The sequence below is a fragment of the Bombina bombina genome, chromosome 2, assembly GCF_027579735.1.
Source record: "Bombina bombina isolate aBomBom1 chromosome 2, aBomBom1.pri, whole genome shotgun sequence".
Taxonomy (NCBI): Eukaryota; Metazoa; Chordata; class Amphibia; order Anura; family Bombinatoridae; genus Bombina; species Bombina bombina.
Window position 1 is genome coordinate 747,953,398 of NC_069500.1, and position 22,237 is coordinate 747,975,634.

Consider the following 22,237-nt stretch of genomic DNA (forward strand, 5'->3'; position numbering starts at 1 on the left):
TGAAACTTGAATGCAAGGTTCCTCCTTATATATGGGTGATTGCATTTTTCCAATAGAAAAACTTTAATTTTATTAGTTGGTTGAACTAACTAGAACACTTAGTGCTAGATTTCTGATTTACTAGATTTCTGGACAGAGCTTATTATCTTTTTTTCACAGTCAGCCCAAGTTTAGCGACTTCTAGTGGTGAAGAAAAAGAATTGCGGCCCCATAAATAAGCAGCTATAAAATCATATTGTGCTGAAATAGTGGCAGGCCCCCTAAAAGGAGGATCCCAGTCAGTCCAGTAGCGACCTATGCAACTCCTGTAAGTATGCCCCTGCATGATTCATACAGAGCATGCAATTTTAAACAACCTTCCAATGTATATCTGTTATCAAATTTGTTTTCTTTTCTTTGTATCCTTTGTTCATGAGTAAACATAGGTAGGCTGAAGATCAGCAGTGCACTACTGGGGGTTAGCTGGTGATTGGTTGCTGCAAATATATGCCTCTTGTCATTGGCTCACCAGATGTATTCAGCTAGCTACCAAAAGTGCATTGTTGCTATTGAGCTTTTTTTTTTTTTAAATTGTATGTGCTATCTGAATCATAAAACTTTAATTTTAACTTTAATGTCCCATTGAAGGATCTCCAGATCTTTAGGGAGCTACAGGCAGGGCAGGTGTCTAGGTTGCCCCATAATTATTCTAGATCTGACAAAAAATATATTACATGAAGCCACAAATACTGCACCAAGCACAACACTGTACTCACTTTAATGGTCTGTACCCAGATGCCTTACACTACACATACAATGCACTTGAATTATGAATATCCAGGTACATCAGGCTGTGTATTTCTCCAACAGGCCTCTGAATAATGTGCGTGTTGTACTTGGTGCTCATAACTTTATAGCTCCAGACAGGCCTGTTCAGGTGTTCGGCATCCAGAAGTCGGTCATTCATCCTGAATACAACTCAGAAACATTCCAAAATGACATTCTTCTTCTAAAGGTAAGTAGATAATTCCCATGTAGATTCTTCAGAAAATAAAAATAATACAACAGGGCTTCATACCTCCCAACATGTGTGGCTAGGTATTAGGAACCCAGGAGATTTAGGGGGGGAGTCAACATTATATGGGTGGGACCCTGTTGAGGGGGGTGGGTCACAGGTGGATAGTGGGCAGGATATTGGGTGTGTCTGCACAGTCTTTGGTCAGGGCTAAGTGAAATTTTGCAAATAGGGCTGTTTTAGAAGGGCAAAGGGACAGAGCTTTGAGAGGGACAGTCCCTAATTCTAATAGGGACAGTTGGGAGGGCCTGGCTTTGTTTATTGCATAACACTGTTTTATTGCAGTTTAAAAGCTATTTATATTATTTTTTCATACATGATCTATTACTCCTGGAATTACTCTTCCTTACCACTTGTAGGAGGCAAAGATTCCCAAACTTAAAAAGCTCTATAAAACCCCTCCAACCTCACAAGTACCTGTCTTTACTTTGCCTCCACTGGAGGTAGTCGAAGAATAAAGATGTGCATTTAATTCTTCATTGAGAGGGGTTCTCAGTCTATATTGAGGTCCGGTTTCGCCTCAGATTACAGTGCTTGTCAGAGGAATGTATATGGGGTATGGATTGTGGCTCCTTTTTTCACCTCATGGGAAATCTGTCACAGACCCTCCATAATTGGTCGCAGAGACTTGTCTTTTGCCTCCTTCTATGGATCTACAATATACTCCTTTTCTATAACCTCTGCTGATATGTTTCAGTACTGGTTTGGCTGTCTATTGCTTGTTTTCTGGTGGATGAGTGTCTATTGGTAAATATAATTTTTTTAATATTTAGGCACTCTATAGTCTTATTATAGGCATTTATTGTTTATATCTATGTATATGTGTGTATATATATATATATATATATATATATATATATATATATATATATATATATATATGTACATTGATATATATGGCCCTGGGGACAGAATCTATACATTATTCCCCTTGAGTTTTTTTTGGAGTGTCGGCCTTCGGATCTACACGCATCAGGATAACGCACATTGGTTTAACGTTATTCGGGACTGCGCACGTCTAGGTCTGTTATACTTTTTTGCGCCTTTGACAGGATTATGCACCTCAAGTTAGCACACATATGTCCTCAGTCTTGCACACATCAGGTTTTGATGCGCTAAATTCCCTTATAGTAAGTTACCATTCCTCAAGACCTTTTTTAGGAGGTTATAGTAATTATTGCTTTGCTTTGTCAATGCAATAATGGAGCCAGTTGATTCTGTCCCTAAATTTAAATTTGAAGAAGAGTCTCCTGAACACCTTCCTACTAAGATTAAGTGTGTTTATTAAAAGAAGCTGAGGTCTCTCCTCCAGCTTATTTATGTGACTCATGTTTAATGCTGCTTCTATGGGTATTACTGCTCCTTCTGTCTGTTCATTACAGGAGAAGGCTACTGACATATCACCCAGTGTGAAGAATCTAATCAAAGCTGCTGTTTCTAAGGTGCTGGCTACTCTCCAGCCTTCAAGTAAGTGTAAAAGATTAGTCCAGATTTTACCTTCTACTAGTACTATGTTTTCTGAAATTAGGGATACTTTTATGTATTCAGAAGTTTAAGTTTCCTCTGGTGATAAGGAGTCTGCTTCTGATGTTGAACATGATTCTTTCTCTTTTTTGTTTAAAATTGAACATATTTGTTCTCTTTTGAAAGAGGTTTTACTTACTTTAGAGGTTAAAGATTCTAAGGTTTCTCAGGATAAGCATTGTAATTAATTAAATTCAGTTTTTATGACTGTTGGTAAGCTCCCTGAGGTTATTCCCTATCCCTGATGCTGTCTCTGACATGATTTCCAGGGAATGGTCTAAACTGTGTAATTTATTTAATCCTTCTGCAAGGTTTAAAAAGTTATATTCTTTGAGGCCCATTTATCAAGCTCCGTATGGAGCTTGTGGGCTTGTATCTAAAGACCGCTGCTCCATAAACCTGTCCGCCTGCTCTGATGGGGCGGACAGGAATCGCCACAATTCAACCCGATCGAGTACGATCGTGTTGATTGACACCCCCCTGCTGGCGGCCAATTGGCCGCGAATCTGCAGGGGTGGCATTGCACCAGCAGCTCTTGTGAGCTGCTGGTGCAATGCTGAATACGGAGAGCGTATTGCACTCCGCATTCAGCGATGTCTGTCGGACCTGATTCGCACTGTCGGATCAGGTCCAACAGACACTTGATAATTCGGCATCAATACCTGCTGCTAATATTGAATTGTGGGAAACTGTTGCTAAAATTAATGGGGCTATTTACACTCTGGCTAAGCGTACTATTATCCCTTTGGAAGACAGTACTTCTTTTAAAGACCCTTTAATTAGAGTCTTTTCGTAGAGGGGCCTTTTTACATGCAGGGTATTTGCTTAGGCAGGCAATTTATATTGCTAATGTGTCTGCTACTTCATCATATTGATTATCTAGTCCTTCAGAACAGTGTTCTGATGACTGCTTGTGAGAATCTTTTGAGTTTACTAAAAAATGGTAATTCTTTTATTTGTGATGCTGTGTTTGATATTATGTATGTCTTTGGCAGTCCTTGCTAGGAGAGCCTTATGTCTTAATTCTTGGTCTGCTGACATGGTGTCAAAATCCAGACTATTGTCCCTTTCTTTTCAGGGAAACAAGCTGTTTGGTTCTGATTTAGATTCTATAATATCTACTGTTACTGGCAGTGGCGTCACTAGGGCGGTGCGGGTCGCACCCGGGTGACACCCTCCAGGGGGTGACACCACCAAAATATATATATATATATAAAAGTTCAAGATAGACAAGCACTCCAGAAATCCAAATCCAATGCCCAGGGTGCAGCAGATAAGTAAATAGAAAATAATGAGGAGTGCACTCGCCAGGACTTTTCAGAAGTTTAATTCCAATATATGAACGTTTTCGGGGGATTAGCCCCTTCTTCAGACATACAAGAATACAATATGAGCAAACCCACACCAGACACCCTTAAGTAGGCAGGTCAGTCAATCACTAGCTCTCCAGGTGGGGTGCCACCCACACAGTGAGGACACTCCCCTAGCAACCAATGAGGCTGGCCAAGCAAAACATACAAATGTGCATATATATATAATATATATATATGTAAATACATCAGGACATAAAGTGGAGGACACATAATATACATTACAGACCTATATATATTACATTATCATAACAGATCATATATGACAGGCACAACAGTTGTTGATATAAGTAAACAAGAGTAAGGATAAAGAAAACACAGTAACTGTATGGGCAATGTTAGCCAGGCAACCGGTATGCATACATCGCATAGCATATTGAACGTGCATATGTCAAGGAGTATACAGGATGTCAAAGGTCTAGTGTTAGCGTGTATAGCAAAGAAAAATGCACAGAGAGAAGCTCAACACATTTCATATAACCGTGTCAAATCTAAATCTAACGGCAACCAGGGAAACAATCACCTATTAGCTGAGCTAGGGACATACTCTAGGCCGCCATGGGCAGTAGGGAGAGAATCAGCCGGCAATTATATTAACCACAACTCCATTAGTAAGAAGTTACAACTTCGAAAACGTTGGGACACAGTGTAACACAGATCCAATGCAATGAATGATACATTTGAGGATTAACAATAAATACACGTACCCGAAATCAGGGGGCAGCATCAGGGGTCTGGCATATTACAGAAAAACCGGGAATGCAAGTATTTGAATAAGAGCGCAAATAGTCCGGTCACTATGGCAACAGGGAAACACAAATTTATAATTGCAAGCGTGTAAGCGTATATAAAATCCATTCAGAGACCAGTGCCAAAGTTAAATACGATTAGTGCCAGAAGCATATCCCTCATCACAGAATTGGTACTGGTATACATAATGTTATCAACATCATAGAGTGTAACACAATCATAGTGTATACATAAGCCAGAAACCAAAGTCATACTACTAATACACGGGCCTTATCACAAATGCCAAACATACTGAGCCTAGATCCATTAAGTATAAGGTAACTGATTGTCTGACACATAGGGTTCAGTGAATAAGAGCGGTACAGTGCGTGTTCTTGTATCCTAGGTGTTGTGAGCGGGCCATAATAGCATCATCAATAATTTGAACAGTGGCATATAGAATACAAGTCTAGATCTGTGTATAAAGCTAACAGGCTGCAATAGAGCGGCCAGGAATAGTAACTGTAAACGGTTAGACAGTGTGACATGTACTTAGGGATGTCAATTAAATGTGTGGCCATGATAAGTGTGAAACAACAAAAAGGAGAAAAAACATGTATGAAAACATTAATGAATAAGCAAATAACAAAACAATATTAGTGGAGAGCATAAGCATAGGTATGACATATGGGCAAAGCAGTCCTAAGGCCAAATGTATATAAGGGTAACAATATTAAACTGTGTCATATTAGTCACTGGGCATAATTCATAAACACACCTGCCAGTCCAGATGTGTGTTTAGCCCTTTTGGTATGAGCGTCTCGAAGTCATATGTCCAACGGGCCTCTTTCCTGAGTAGAAGGGTACCTCTGTCACCTCCCCTATTGAGAGGGGCACATGGTCAGTGATGGTGTATCTGAGGTCCTTAACCGTATGGTTGTTATGGGCAAAGTGTTGTGCCACCGGTTGCTCAGAGGACCCATTTTTGATAGCCATTCTGATAGCTGACCGATGATTAGCCATTCTTGTGCGTAGGTCATCAGTCGTTTTGCCCACGTAAAAGAGGCCACCGATACAGTGTAGCAAATAAATTATGTGGGTGGTGGTACAAGTTAATCTGTACTTGTGAAAGTACTTTTTCCTTTTGTGCGGATGTGTAAAATAATTGCCAGTTATTAAAGCACTGCAAGTAGTGCAGCCAATGCACCTGAAAACTCCCTTCTTATCCAAATTGAGCCAAGTACCTATATTGTGGCTTTTTACTCGGTCAGTTTTCACCAGAATATCCCTGAGGGATCTTGATCTCCTAAATCCAATCCTGGGTGGTGGCATAGACTGAAATGGTAATGCAGGATCCGTGCTCAAGACATGCCAATTGTCCTGGAGATGTTTGTTGATTCTCTGTTTATCCCCAGTATATTTGGTTAAAAAAGTCATCCTGGGAATATGTTTGTCATCACTAACGATGTCCTGATTGGCCAATAGTTGTGTTTTATGTTGTTTCAGCAATTTTGGAGGGTAGCCCCGTTGAGAGAATCTGTATTCCATTTCTGTCAACTGTTCATCTTTCTTCAAGTCCAGAGTATTATTTCTAATGACCCGTTGTAGTTGTGATTTGGGCAGAGCGCTTTTGAGCGCTAGGGGGTGGCAGGATGTATAGTATAGGAGGGAATTCCTGTCCGTCTCTTTTCTGAATAATGTGGATTGTAGTCTTTCCGAATCTTTAAACAAACGTACATCCAGGAAGTCAATTGTGGTACTTGAATAGTTCATTTTAAATTTTAAAGCTATGGATGCACTGTTCAGTTGTTGGAACCAGATGAGCAGTTCTTGTTCTGTTCCCCTCCACACCAGCAGCAGATCGTCAATGTAGCGTTTGAAGAATTTTATCCGCTGGACTTTAAATAGGGCCGTGTCATTGGTCTCAAATTGTGCCATATAGAGGTTGGCATATGAGGGCGCCATATTAGACCCCATGGCCGTCCCCTGTTTTTGCAGGTAAAAATGTTTTTCAAACTTGAAATAATTGGTCGTTAGGCAAAATTCCAATAGGTGGATCAGAACCTCCACTGGCGGCCCCACATAGGGGTAATGAAGGAGGTGTTGCTTTGTGGCATGCATACCATCATGGTGGGGTATCACGGTATAAAGGCTGGTGACATCTAGGGTCACCAGCAAGTCATTATCAGTACATGTAATGGTTGACAAGCAGTTTAGAAGCATTGAAGAGTCACGTAGAAAACTCTCCATGTCACTGACGATAGGTTGTAAGTAAAAGTCCACACATTTAGCAATTGGTTGAAGAATAGAGCCCATAGCAGACACTAGGAGTCTGCCAGGGGGGGAAGCCATGCTTTTGTGGATCTTCGGGAGAGTGTAGAGGATTGGAATGGTAGGGTGACTCACTAGCAGGAAATCCAAGGTGGTCTGTGAGATGATATTGCGATCTGAAAGTTCCAAGAGGTAGGAGTCAATCTCTGCTTTAAAGGTGCTAGTAGGATCTCCGGGTAGTCTGGAATATGTAAGTGTGTCACTTAGTTGGCCAAGAATTTCAGCCCTATAGTCATTGTAGTTCTGTACTACAACGGGTCATAAGAAATAATACTCTGGACTTGAAGAAAGATGAACAGTTGACAGAAATGGAATACAGATTCTCTCAACCCAGGATTGGATTTAGGAGATCAAGATCCCTCAGGGATATTCTGGTGAAAACTGACCTAGTAAAAAGCTACAATAAAGGTACTTGGCTCAATTTGGATAAGAAGGGAGTTTTCAGGTGCATTGGCTGCACTACTTGCAGCGCTTTAATAACTGGCAATTACTTTACACATCCGCACAAAAGGAAAAAGTACTTTCACAAGTACAGATTAACTTGTACCACCACCCACATAATTTATTTGCTACACTGTATCTGTGGCCTCTTTTACGTGGGCAAAACGACTGATGACCTACGCACAAGAATGGCTAATCACCGGTCAGCTATTATTATTATTATTCTTTATTTATAAAGCGCCAACAGATTCCGCAGCGCTGTCCATGGGTACAAAGATAAAAGTACAGTACAATACAATATAAAAGACACCAAAGTTTAACAAAACAAATACAGGGGGAATTGAGGGCCCTGTTCCCGTGGGAACTTACAATCTAGATGGTAGGAGGGTGAGAAACAGGAGGTGGGGACTGCAAAGGTGAGAATGATGTTAGTGTGGAGTTAGATGGGGCAGCAGTTTGGCAGGTAGAATTAATTTTTTACTGATTTAGAGATAGGCTTCCATGAACAGAAAGGTCTTTAGGGAGCATTTAAAGGAGGAAAGGTTAGGGGAAAGTCTAACAGCTCTGGGAAGTGCATTCCAGATGGTTGGTGCCGCACAAGAGAAGTCCTGTAGCCTGGCATGGGAGGAAGTGATGGTAGAAGATGCAAGGAGCAGGTCATTGTTGGATCTTAGGGGGCGGGCTGGAGTATATTTCTTGATGAGTGAGGACAGGTAGGGGGGGGGCTACGTTGGTAAGGGCTTTGTAGGCCAGGATGAGAATTTTGAATTTAATTCTGCTGTGGATGGGTAGCCAGTGAAGGGACTCGAAGAGAGGTGCAGCAGATACAGAGCGTCGGGAGAGGTGGATTAGCCTAGCAGAGGCATTTAGGATGGATTGAAGAGGGGAGAGAGGGAGGCCAGTTAGTAGGTTATTACAGTAGTCAAGTTGGGAGATTACCAGGGAGTGGATTAGCTGTTTAGTAGTTTCAGCACTCAGAAATGGACGGATTTTGGAGATATTGCGTAGATGGTTGCGACAGGAGGAAGAGAGCAATTGGATGTGGGGTATGAAGGACAGATTGGAGTCAAGTGTAACTCCTAGGATGCAGACTTGGGGTGATGGGGAGATAGTGGTGTCACCAACAGTGATTGAAAAGTTAGGAACCGGGGTAGAATTAGAGGGGGGGGGAATAGAAGGAGCTATCAGAATGGCTATCAAAAATGGGTCCTCTGAGCAACCGGTGGCACGACACATTTGTATGTTTTGCTTGGCCAGCCTCATTGGTTGCTAGGGGAGTGTCCTCACTGTGTGGGTGGCACCCCACCTGGAGAGTTAGTGATTGGCTGACCTGCCTACTTAAGGGTGTCTGGTGTGGGTTTGCTCATATTGTATTTTTGTACGTCTGAAGAAGGGGCGAATCCCCCGAAAACGTTCACAACTTCTGAAAAGTCCTGGCGAGTGCACTCCTCATTATTTTATATATATATATATATTTTTTTTTTTTTTTAATTTTATTGAAATTCAAAGAAATAAAATGTAGAGATGCATATATTTTTTATTAGAGGGGCCAGCATTTGTGAACATTAGTGGGACTGCGGAAGTTGTAGACAATTCATTTTTTTGCCCCTTGAGCCAGCGCTGCAATTTCTACAAATAGTTTTCCAGGCTGCTTTTGCTTGTTTGTACTTTGCTCCTCCCCTGCCCAATTTCACTATGAATGTTGTGGGCATGCCGTGGGGCTTGCGAAGTTGCGCTGCTAGCCTAAACCTGCCTGTCTATCTGTGCTCACTGCTCAGTGACGTGTGGAGCAGTAGAGTCACTCACTGCTGTGCTGTCTCTCTAAAAGGGAACTGGGAAATCATGAGGGGGATGCCTGGCACCTGACCGCATGACTGTCTAACACTGTCTCTAAAGTGAAGGAGACACGTATGATGCCCACCAGACCGGTACGGTTATGGTACACTAAGTGCACACTGAAGAGGTAGGAGGGGAGGGCGGATGGGGATATGGGGGTGGGCAGAGAGCAGAGGTGCTTGGCAATAAGAAGCGGTAGGCACGCAGCCCGGGGCTGTGCACTGACAGACTTGGAACAGAGTCATAGAGCAGAATTTTCATAGTTTGCCCGCCTAAACCTTTTCTTTAGTGATTTATTTTTAGAGTGCTCTGATCTTTCATTTGATGCTCTGCTAAGCCAGGGAGCAGCTCTAGGCATAAGATTTATAATGAATGCAGTGCAGTTTACATATTTTGTATGTGTGTGTGTCTGAGTGTTTGTGTGTGTGTGTGTCTGAGTGCTTTTGTGTGTGTGTCTGAGTGTTTCTGTGTGTGTGCCTGAGTGTTTTGTGTGTGTGTCTAAGTGTTTGTGTGTGTGCCTGAGTGTTTGTGTGTGTGTATGTGTCAGAGTGTTTTTGTGTGTGTCTGTGTGAGTGTTTTTGTGTGTGTGTGTTTGTCTGTGTGTCTGAGTGTGTTTCCGAGTGTTTGTGTGTGTATCTGAGTGTGTTTTTAAGTGTGTCTGAGTGTTTGTATGTGTGTGTGCCTGTGTTTTTGTGTTTGTGTGTGTCTGCTTTCTGGGGGGAGGGGGGGTGACACCAACCCTAGTGACGCCACTGGTACTGGCAGTAAAGGGGTTTTTCTTCCTCAAGACAAATAGTCTAAGGGGAGATCTAAAGCTTCCAATCATTTTTGTGCCTTTTGTCAGAATAATGAACGAAAGGTTATTGCCTCTGCTCAGAAGCTAGGCACCTCTGGCCCAATCCACAAGCACAAAAAAGGCGAGGCAGAGGGACAGTTAAAAGTTAAGAGCATCAAATTTATTTAACAAAGGGTAAAAATAATAACAGTTGTATCGTTAATGTGTACAAAAAGCCAGTGTAGCAGAGGTCTACACGGTCTATGAGAAAGGTGTAAGCTGAAACGCGTAAGACCTCTGCTACACCGGCTTTTTGTACACATTAGCGATATGACTGTTGTTATTTTTACCCTTTGTTCAATAAATTTGATGCTCTTAACTTTTAACTGTCCCTCTGCTTTGCCTTTTTTGTGCTTGTGGATTGGATTCTGCAGAATCACTGGGGATTATGCAAAATTTGGGGTTTAGAGAGGAGCGCCAAAGGAGGCAAGGTCTCGTGGGTGTGGAAGTGATGCAATTAAACTATGTCAGTATGAGACCCTATGTGGACACTGTAAGTCTTATAAATGGCCTCAAAGGCTACAGGAATTAATCGGCACTAATTGGTAAAATATTAAGACACAATTTATTACAGATAAAATAAACATGAATTATATCACTAAACATGGATCCATGGTACATAAAAACACATAGGTATAAAATCAGTACAATAAAATGTATTATATAAATATGTGTACAATTGGACGCTAAAAATAATTTATAAAATGCCAAGATGAGTATTATCCTTCCAAAGAAGTGACCCAATCAGTGGTTACTGAAAAACTAACACGTGGTACTAAAAACAGTATAGTTGAAAGTGGTAGATGTTGATAAATGTCACTACCCTCTACTTCAAAGGTCTAAATATATACACACTGGTAGGAGTGTAGGCTGGATGGTGGATCGCAAAGAACAATTTCTAAAGTAAAATCTTATAAATGAAAAATAATACAACTGAAAAATAATCCAGATTGGGGGATTAAAGAGTGATCAAAAAACTAACAAGTGTGTACACAAGTTAGTGCTGATCCAAAAAATGACAAGGTTAAAAATACAATGAAGGTAGAAAGCTGCGAAATCCTCAAAACCTGAAAACAGAAAATAGTAACATAGTATAGTATTGTTTAGATACTGGTTAATCAAGAAATATAGCTCACCATATAATTGCCTTATTTCTTGATTAACCAATATCTAAACAATACTATACTATGTTACTATTTTCTGTTTTCAGGTTTTGAGGATTTCGCAGCTTTCTACCTTCATTTTATTTTTAACCTTCATTTTTATTTTTATTTTTTCCACTTGGTATTCAAGGACTTGAACTGTTTATTTATTTTTTGGATACACTACTTTATTTGGATTACCATAATGTCACCACCATCTGATTTTTATGAACATTAATCTGGATTTATTTTGAATTTCTTTTTGCATATATTTGGGACACTTTCAGGATAATATTTTTATGATCACTAATTTGCTCCCTCTTTTTTGTACATTTTTCACGGACTTCCACACACTGGAATATTTTCACTTTTATGTTTTTTTCACACACCACTCACTGTGTGACTTGATTAGCAATTATATTTTTATTATATACTTTTTGTGTCATATATTTTTTGTCATTTTTTGGATCAGCACTAGCTTGTGTACACACTAGTTAATTTTTTGATCACTCTTTAATCCCCCAATCTGGATTATTTTTCAGTTGTATTATTTTTCATTTATAAGATTTTAGTTTAGAAATTGTTCTTTGCTATATTTGTACCCCTTATTGTATTATTTATCGATCCACCATCCAGCCTACACTCCTACCAGTGTGTATATATTTAGACCTTTGAAGTAGAGGGTAGTGACGTTTATCAACATCTACCACTTTCAACTATACTGTTTTTAGTACCACGTGTTAGTTTTTCAGTAACCACTGATTGGGTCACTTCTTTGGAAGGATAATACTCATCTTGGCATTTTATAAATTATTTTTAGCGTCCAATTGTACACATATTTATATAATTCATTTTATTGTACTGATTTTATACCTATGTGTTTTTATGTACCATGGATCCATGTTTAGTGATATAATTCATGTTTATTTTATCTGTAATAAATTGTGTCTTAATATTTTACCAATTAGTGCCGATTAATTCCTGTAGCCTTTGAAGCCATTTATAAGACTTACAGTGTCCACATAGGGTCTCATACTGACATAGTTTAATTGCATCACTTCCACACCCACGAGACCTTGCCTCCTTTGGCGCTCCTCTCTAAACCCCAAACTTTGCATTATCTCTATCTGTGGGTAGTGGGCACCCACCTTAGATAGGAGCTATAGGTCACTTTCCTATAAGCGCTGTGAATTCAAACATTTCTCTGGAATCACTGGGGATTCCCAGGCGGTTTGCAGGGGACAGGAGTGAAGGAGGAGGAGCTGGTAAGCTGAGCATAGCAACGCTGCAGACACGGACATTCGGCTCACTGAGGAGACCGCAAGCAAAGGAACAGTGATTAAGGGAGAAGACTAGTACTTTTTTCCCCTACCTATGTGGGATTTGGCACATCGGATTGGGCATGCCATTGGAGCATTAAGCCATCATTTGGTAGCTGAACGGGTGACTTGTGCTTATGCTATTAGCATGTAATAACTCTGCTGACAGCTGTAACACTGAGCGCTGCATAGAGGAACACCATTGTTTTCTCATGTTAATATACCTCTGGCCCACTCTGGAGGCATAGTGCTAACTAGAACAAGTCAAAGCCGGCTAAGAAATATATCCCTACTTACAAATCTGCATGAAGGTGTGGCCCCCAATCCAGAGTTTCTGGTAGAGGGCAGGATATGCCTTTTTCAGATGGCGTGGTTTTCGCCTGTTATAGATCCCTGGGTTTTGAATATAGTTTCCCAGGATTATCAGATAGGTTTCAGAACAAGGTCAACCACATGAAAACATTTTTCTGTCCAATGTTCCAAGGAATGCCTTAAAGGTTCAAGTTTTTTTCCAGGCAGTTTCAGATCTGAAAATTATTTTCATTGATAGTTCCAGTTCCTTTGCAGGGATAGGGGATGGGTTTTTTTCAGATCCTCTTTGTTGTTACAAAAAAGGAAGGTACTTTCAGACCAGTCCTGGATTTGAAAGCTTTGAACAAGTTTGTAAGAATTCATTCCTTCAAAATGAAAACTATTCAGACTATTCTGCCTTTGGTTCAGCAAGGCCAATGTATGTCCACAATAGATTTAAAGGATGCTTACCTTCATGTTAAAATACACAGGGAACATTACCAGTTTCCGAGGTCTGCCTTTCTAGACAAGCATTTTCAGTTTGTTGTTCTACCATTTGGTCTGGCTACGGCTTCAAGAATATTCTAAAAGGTTCTGGGTGCCCTATTGTGTCCAATCAGATTGTGGGTCTTTGGGGTCTCCCAGAAATAGATCTGATGGCTTCTCATTTGAACAACAATTTTCCCAAGTACTTTGCTAAGTCCAGGGACCCTCAAGCAGAGTTTGTGGATGCTCTAGTTATAGCTCATTGTTCATTTCAGCTTGCTTATCTGTTTCCTCATCTGGTACTTCTTTCCATAATGATCTCCAAAATAAGCCTAGAGAAATCTTCAATAATCCTGATTGCCTCAGATTGGTCTTACAGGATTTGGTATTCAGATCTAGTTCAGATATCAAGCTGTTCTCCTTAGCCTCTTTCTCTGCAGTCAGACCTTCTGTCTATAGGTCAGTTTTTCCATCCAGTTTCTGAACTTGATGGCATGGAAATTGAACAGTTAGTCCCTAGACACAGATTTTTCTCTGATTCTATGATTGAAACCATAAGTCAGGCTCGTAAGCCTTTAACTTGGAAAAACTATCATAAGGTCTGGAAGGCCTTTATTTCTTGGTGTATAGATCATGTTTTTTGCTGGCATTCTTTTAAAATTCTTAGGATTTTGCAGTTCTTACAAGATGGTCTGGATAATGGCCTATCTGCCAGTTCTATGAAGGGGCAGATTTCTGCTCTCTCAGTTTTGTTTCATATGAAGATTGCTAATCTTCCTGATATTCATGATTTTTTTCAGGCTTTGGGTCTTATCAAGCCTCTAATCAAGCTAATTTTTCTTTCTGATGTTAAGGATTTTGCAGGCTCCTCCTTTGGAACCCATGCTTAAGGTGGATATTCAACTGCTTCCTTGGAAAGTTTTATTTATTTTGGTTATCTCTTCTGCAAGAAGAGTTTCAAAATTATCTGCTCTTTCTTGTGATACTCCTTATCTTATTTTTCATCAGGATAAGTTGCCACTTCTTGGGTTTCCAAGAATAAGCACATTTGCAAGGCAGCCACTTGGTGTTCTTTGCATACTTTTACTAAATTCAACCATTTTGATGATTTTGCTTCTTCTGAGGCAGCATTTGGTAGGAAGGTCCTTCGGGCAGTTGTATCAGCTTATTTTTTTTTTGCCTGATTGATTTAAGTGCATTTAATAAACCCATCCCCCCCACCATATATTGATATCCTTGTTGGATTTTTATGGGGTTGTGAATTTACTTTCTCAGTGAAAAAAGATTTTTTTTTTAAATCCCTCTCTTTATGTTATTACTCGTGGACTTCATGGCTGGGGTATTAATATTACAAAATTTATGCTTACCTAATAAATTCATTTTTTCATGGTGGTGAGAGTCCACAAGACCCAATACTATGTTTTATAGGGTTGTTTTTTTTTAGAGCACATCTTTTTTTCACGCTCCTTTTTATGGCTCTTATTCCTTTTTCTTTCCGCATTTTGCTTAGATATACGTTAGAATGAGGTACATGTGAGGTGGGAGGGGTTTTATAGAGATCTTGTGGTTTGATAATCTTTCCCTCCTCCTAGTGGTAAGGAAGAGTAGTTCCCAGAAGTAATGGATCATTGACTCTCACCACCATGAAAGAAATTAATTTATCTGGTAAGCATAAATGATGGGGGTTTTTTTTCTTCTTTTCAGCTAAATGACTCTGCCATCATCACCCCTTCCGTGAGGACTGTTCGTCTACCCAGAGCAGGTTCAGATGTGGCCCCTGGGACTAATTGCTCAGTGGCTGGATGGGGTTTCCTTTCTGATTCCGGAACTATGCCAGCAGCTCTGATGGAGACAGATGTTGACATGATCAGTCGCATGACCTGCAACACGTCTTGGACTGGACAGATCTATGAAAGCATGTTGTGTGCCGCAACCCCTGGAGCTCGATCCAAGGGCTTCTGTAGTGTAAGCATATAAACTACAAACATCTGCATGGTATCTCCTGGGTCTGTCAACTATATAAAAGCCTGACATGTTTTTTTTTTTATACAGGGTGATTCTGGTGGTCCTCTTATATGTGGAAGAAATGTGGAAGGAGTTGTTTCTTTCTCAGGCATATTCTGTGGGAATCCCCTTTACCCAGATGTTTACACTCGTGTCTCATACTTTACGGAGTGGGTAGGACGACAAATAAAAAGGCTTTAATGAGGAATATATGTTAAAGAGTATTAAAGAAATTACAATACCAATTTCCCCTAAAATGCCTTTGTAAGTGTCTTTGTGGATTTTTTTATCATCATTGTTTAGCATGTGATTAAATCAATCTGAATGCTATTGTAATACTATGCTTGCTGGTATAGATCTGTTATAGTGCATGCTATATATATTATACTTTAATCCATATTTTCATTTCTCCCAATATTTATCTTACTGCACGTTTATCTCATTCTTTGCATTCTCTGTAAAATCGTTATTTAGTTTTACTAGGGTTACATTTTGTTTTTCTAGATGCCCATACATAGTACTAGAAAAATAACTGCATCGGGGTAAGAAAACATTCTGTGCCCTTCAACTTATTAATGTTTATAACAAACGGACAAATGCATATCTTATCATAATTTGCATATTTGTAGGTTTGAAATAATACCAACGGAAGTAAAACAGCTACAAATATATTCCTTTAATGCAGGGATGGGGAACATTGGCCCTCCTGAAGTTTCAGAGCTACATTACCCATGATGTCCAGTTGAGCATCATGGGAAATGTAGTTCTGAAACACCTGGAGGGCCAAGGTTCCCCATCCCTGCTTTAATGGCTATATTGCATTATAGAAAGAGCAAAAGTTTATGTTAAAAATATTCGGTCTAAGCAGAAGTGATTTTTGTTTACAAAACGTTGGATGGTCCTTTTTTGTAAACTAATATTAGCTTTCTCTATACTAAACGTAATGAGTTGTTCATTCTTATTAACAGATTAATGTGTAGATCTCAATTTACTTTTAGAAGTTAACATTTGAATAGTGAGTGTTAACATTCCATTAAAAATAAACACCAAGATTACAAGTTGTGCGCTAAACAGGGTGCGTAAATAACGCAAATAAATGAGCGGTATCGCACTCTCCATAGTGCTGCCATTACAAGTTTCACAGAAACCTTCTTGTGCTTTGCGCTATGGTGTGTTAAGCTCCATACTGCACAAAAGACAAGGCCTGACTTGACGTGCTCGTGCATGTTCTCCCCCATAGACATGAATGGAGAGAAAGTGTTAGATAAAAACGAATACCTGCGATCGCGGAATGGCGATCGCTATATCGCAATCCCAATTGATGTCTATAGGGAAAAGAAAGTTACGTAAAAACCTCACACCCTTACATAAACCCATAGTCTAAATACCCCTAATCCGCCGCCCCTCGACATCGCCGACACTAAATAAAACTATTAACCCCTAATCAGCCACCCCCGACATCGCCGACACTAAATAAACCTATTAACCCCTAAACCGCCGCCTCTGACATTGCAGACACTAAATACAACTATTAACCTCCTAAACCGCCCCCCCATATCGCTAACACCTAATTAAACCTATTAACCCCTAAAGCGTTGGCTCCCTACATCGCAAATACTATAATTAACCCATTAACCCCAAAACTGCCGGTCCCCCACATTGTAACACACTAAATTAAACTATTAACCCCTAAACTTAACACCCCCTAACTTAAATTAAACTTACAATATAACTACCTTTAAATAAATACTTACCTGTGAAATAAAAAAACTAAGATTAAGCTATAAATTAACCTAACATTACTATTTAAAAAAAATAAATTAAACTAAAAATAAAAAAACATAAATTACAATATTAAAAAATCCTTACACTACGAAAAAATAAAAAACATAACATTACAGAAAAAACCAAACACTAAAATTACGAAAATTAAAAAAAAAACATAATTTATGTAAGAACTTACCTGATAAATTCATTTCTTTCATATTAGCAAGAGTCCATGAGCTAGTGACGTATGGGATATACATTCCTACCAGGAGGGGCAAAGTTTCCCAAACCTCAAAATGCCTATAAATACACCCCTCACCACACCCACAAATCAGTTTAACGAATAGCCAAGAAGTGGGGTGATAAAAAAAAAGTGCGAAAGCATATAAAATAAGGAATTGGAATAGTTGTGCTTTATACAAAAAAATCATAACCACCAAAAAGGGTGGGCCTCATGGACTCTTGCTAATATGAAAGAAATGAATTTATCAGGTAAGTTCTTACATAAATTATGTTTTCTTTCATGTAATTAGCAAGAGTCCATGAGCTAGTGACGTATGGGATAATGACTACCCAAGATGTGGATCTTTCCACGCAAGAGTCACTAGAGAGGGAGGGATAAAATAAAGACAGCCAATTCCTGCTGAAAATAATCCACACCCAAAATAAAGTTTAATGAAAACATAAGCAGAAGATTCAAACTGAAACTGCTGCCTGAAGTACTTTTCTACCAAAAACTGCTTCAGAAGAAGAAAATACATCAAAATGGTAGAATTTAGTAAAAGTATGCAAAGAGGACCAAGTTGCTGCTTTGCAAATCTGATCAACCAAAGCCTCATTCCTAAACGCCCAGGAAGTAGAAACTGACCTAGTAGAATGAGCTGTAATCCTTTGAGGCAGAGTTTTACCCGACTCGACATAAGCATGGTGAATTAAGGATTTTAACCAAGATGCCAAAGAAATGGCAGAAGCTTTCTGACCTTTTCTAGAACCGGAAAAGATGACAAATAGACTAGAAGTCTTTCGGAAAGACTTAGTAGCCTCAACATAATATTTCAAAGCTCTAACAACATCCAAAGAATGCAACGATTTCTCCTTAGAATTCTTAGGATTAGGACATAATGAAGGAACCACAATTTCTCTACTAATGTTGTTGGAATTCACAACCTTAGGTAAAAATTCAAAAGAAGTTCGCAACACCGCCTTATCCTGATGAAAAATCAGAAAAGGAGACTCACAAGAAAGAGCAGATAATTCAGAGACTCTTCTGGCAGAAGAGATGGCCAAAAGGAACAAAACTTTCCAAGAAAGTAATTTAATGTCCAATGATTGCATGGGTTCAAAAGGAGGAGCTTGAAGAGCCCTCAGAACCAAATTCAAACTCCAAGGAGGAGAAATAGACTTAATGACAGGTTTTATACGAACCAAAGCTTGTACAAAATAATGAATATCAGGAAGATTAGCAATCTTTCTGTGAAAAAGAACAGAAAGAGCAGAGATTTGTCCTTTCAAGGAACTTGCGGACAAACCTTTATCTAAACCATCCTGAAGAAACTGTAAAATTCTCGGAATTCTAAAAGAATGCCAGGAAAAATGATGAGAAAGACACCAAGAAATATGTCTTCCAGACTCTATAATATATCTCTCTAGATACAGATTTACGAGCCTGTAACATAGTATTAATCACAGAGTCAGAGAAACCTCTTTGACCAAGAATCAAGCGTTCAATCTCCATACCTTTAAATTTAAGGATTTGAGATCCTGATGGAAGAAAGGACCTTGCGACAGAAGGTCTGGTCTTAACGGAAGAGTCCACAGCTGGCAAGAGGCCATCCGGACAAGATCCGCATACCAAAACCTGTGAGGCCATGCTGGTGCTACCAGCAGAACAAACGAGCATTCCTTCAGAATCTTGGAGATTACTCTTGGAAGAAGAACTAGAGGCGGAAAGATATAGGCAGGATGATACTTCCAAGGAAGTGATAATGCATCCACTGCCTCCGCCTGAGGATCCCGGGATCTGGACAGATACCTGGGAAGTTTCTTGTTTAGATGAGAAGCCATCAGATCTATTTCTGGGAGTTCCCACATTTGAACAATCTGAAGAAATACCTCTGGGTGAAGAGACCATTCGCCCGGATGCAACGTTTGGCGACTGAGATAATCCGCTTCCCAATTGTCTATACCTGGGATATGAACCGCAGAGATTAGACAGGAGCTGGATTCCGCCCAAACCAGAATTCGAGATACTTCTTTCATAGCCAGAGGACTGTGAGTCCCTCCTTGATGATTGATGTATGCCACAGTTGTGACATTGTCTGTCTGAAAACAAATGAACGACTCTCTCTTCAGAAGAGGCCAAGACTGAAGAGCTCTGAAAATTGCACGGAGTTCCAAAATATTGATCGGTAATCTCACCTCCTGAGATTCCCAAACCCCTTGTGCCGTCAGAGACCCCCACACAGCTCCCCAACCTGTAAGACTTGCATCTGTTGAGATTATAGTCCAGGTCGGAAGAACAAAAGAAGCCCCCCTGAATTAAACGATGGTGATCTGTCCACCACGTCAGAGAATGTCGGACAATCGGTTTTAAAGATATTAATTGAGATATCTTTGTGTAATCCCTGCACCATTGGTTCAGCATACAGAGCTGAAGAGGTCGCATGTGAAAACGAGCAAAGGGGATCGCGTCCGATGCAGCAGTCATAAGACCTAGAATTTCCATGCATAAGGCTACCGAAGGGAATGATTGTGACTGAAGGTTTCGACAAGCTGAAATCAATTTTAGACGTCTCTTGTCTGTCAAAGATAGAGTCATGGACACTGAATCTATCTGGAAACCTAAAAAGGTTACCCTTGTCTGAGGAATCAATTAACTTTTTAGTGAATTGATCCTCCAACCATGATCTTGAAGAAACAACACAAGTCGATTCGTATGAGATTCTGCTAAATATGAAGACTGAGCAAGTACCAAGATATCGTCCAAATAAGGAAATACCCCAATACCCTGTTCTCTGATTACAGACAGAAGGGCACCGAGAACCTTTGTAAAAATTCTTGGAGCTGTAGCTAGGCCAAACGGCAGAGCCACAAACTGGTAATGCTTGTCCAGGAAAGAGAATCTCAGGAACTGATAGTGAGCTGGATGAATCGGAATATGCAGATATGCATCCTGTAAATCTATTGTAGATATATAATGCCCTTGCTGAACAAAAGGCAAGATAGTCCTTACAGTTACCATTTTGAATGTTGGTATCCTTACATAACGATTCAATATTTTTAGATCCAGAACTGGTCTGAAGGAATTCTCCTTCTTGGGTACAATGAAGAGATTCGAATAAAACCCCAGCCCCTGTTCCAAAACTGGAACTGGCATAATTACTCCAGCCAACTCTAGATCTGAAACACATTTCAGAAATGCTGAGCTTTCACTGGGTTTACTGGGACACGGGAAAGAAAAAATATCTTTGCAGGTCTTATCTTGAAACCAATTCTGTACCCTTCTGAAACAATGTTTTGAATCCAAAGATTGTGAACAGAATTGATCCAAATTTCTTTGAAAAAACGTAATCTGCCCCTACCAGCTGAGCTGGAATGAGGGCCGCACTTTCATGTGGACTTAGAAGCTGGCTTTGCTTTTCTAGAAGGCTTGGATTTATTCCAGACTGGAGATGGTTTCCAAACTGAAACTGCTCCTGAGGATGAAGGATCAGGCTTTTGTTCTTTGTTGAAACGAAAGGAACGAAAACGATTATTAGCCCTGTTTTTACCTTTAGATTTTTTATCCTGTGGTAAAAAAGTTCCTTTCCCACCAGTAACAGTTGAGATAATAGAATCCAACTGAGAACCAAATAATTTATTACCCTGGAAAGAAAGGGAAAGTAGAGTTGATTTAGAAGACATATCAGTATTCCAAGTTTTAAGCCATAAAGCTCTTCTAGCTAAAATAGCTAGAGACATAAACCTGACATCAACTCTGATAATATCAAAAATGGCATCACAGATAAAATTATTAGCATGTTGAAGAAGAATAATAATATTATGAGAATCATGATCTGTTACTTGTTGCGCTAAAGTTTCCAACCAAAAAGTTGAAGCTGCAGCAACATCAGCCAATGATATAGAAGGTCTAAGAAGATTACCTGAACACAGATAAGCTTTTCTTAGAAAGGATTCAATTTTCCTATCTAAAGGATCCTTAAAGGAAGTACCATCTGCCGTAGGAATAGTAGTATGTTTAGCAAGGGTAGAAATAGCCCCATCAACTTTAGGGATTTTGTCCCAAAACTCTAATCTGTCGGACGGTACAGGATATAATTGCTTAAAACGTTTAGAAGGAGTAAATGAATTACCCAAATTATTCCATTCTCTGGAAATTACTTCAGAAATAGCACCAGGAACAGGAAAAACTTCTGGAATAACCACAGGAGATCTAAAGACCTTGTCTAAACGTTTAGATTTAGTATCAAGAGGACCAGAATCCTCAATTTCTAATGCAATTAGGACTTCTTTAAGTAAAGAACGGATAAATTCCATTTTAAATAAATATGACGATTTATCAGCATCAACCTCTGAGACAGAATCCTCTGTATCAGAAGAATCATTAGAATGATGATGTTCATTTAAAAATTCATCTGTATAAAGAGAAGTTTTAAAAGACTTTTTATGTTTACCAGAAGGAGGAATAACAGACATAGCCTTCTTAATGGATTCAGAAACAAAATCTCTTATGTTATCAGGAACACTCTGAACATTAGATGTTGATGGAACTGCAACAGGTAATGGTACTTTACTAAAGGAAATATTTTCTGCATTAACAAGTTTGTCATGACATTTAATACAAACAACAGCTGGAGGAACAACTACCAAAAGTTTACAGCAGATACACTTAGCTTTGGTAGTTCCAGCACCAGGCAGCGATTTTCCAGTAGTATCTTCTGACTCAGTTGCAACGTGGGACATCTTGCAATATGTAATAGAAAAAACAAAATATAAAGCAAAATTGATCAAATTCCTTAAATGACAGTTTCAGGAATGGGAAAAAATTCCAGTGAACAAGCTTCTAGCAACCAGAAGCAACAAATAATGAGACTTAAATAAAGTGGAGA

The 22,237-nt window shown here is 39.5% G+C and overlaps 1 protein-coding gene across 1 annotated transcript in view; it reads left to right on the forward strand.

Moving 5' to 3' along the window:
* PRSS57 (serine protease 57) overlaps positions 1 to 15,619 on the forward strand; it is a 28,382-nt gene extending 12,763 nt beyond the window's left edge. Inside the window, exons 3-5 of the mRNA XM_053702839.1 lie at positions 850 to 994; positions 15,063 to 15,323; positions 15,411 to 15,619. Coding sequence (XP_053558814.1) covers positions 850 to 994; positions 15,063 to 15,323; positions 15,411 to 15,563 — 559 coding nt within the window. The 3' untranslated portion in view covers positions 15,564 to 15,619. The remainder of the gene's footprint in view (positions 1 to 849; positions 995 to 15,062; positions 15,324 to 15,410) is intronic.
* The last annotated feature ends 6,618 nt before the right edge of the window (positions 15,620 to 22,237 follow it).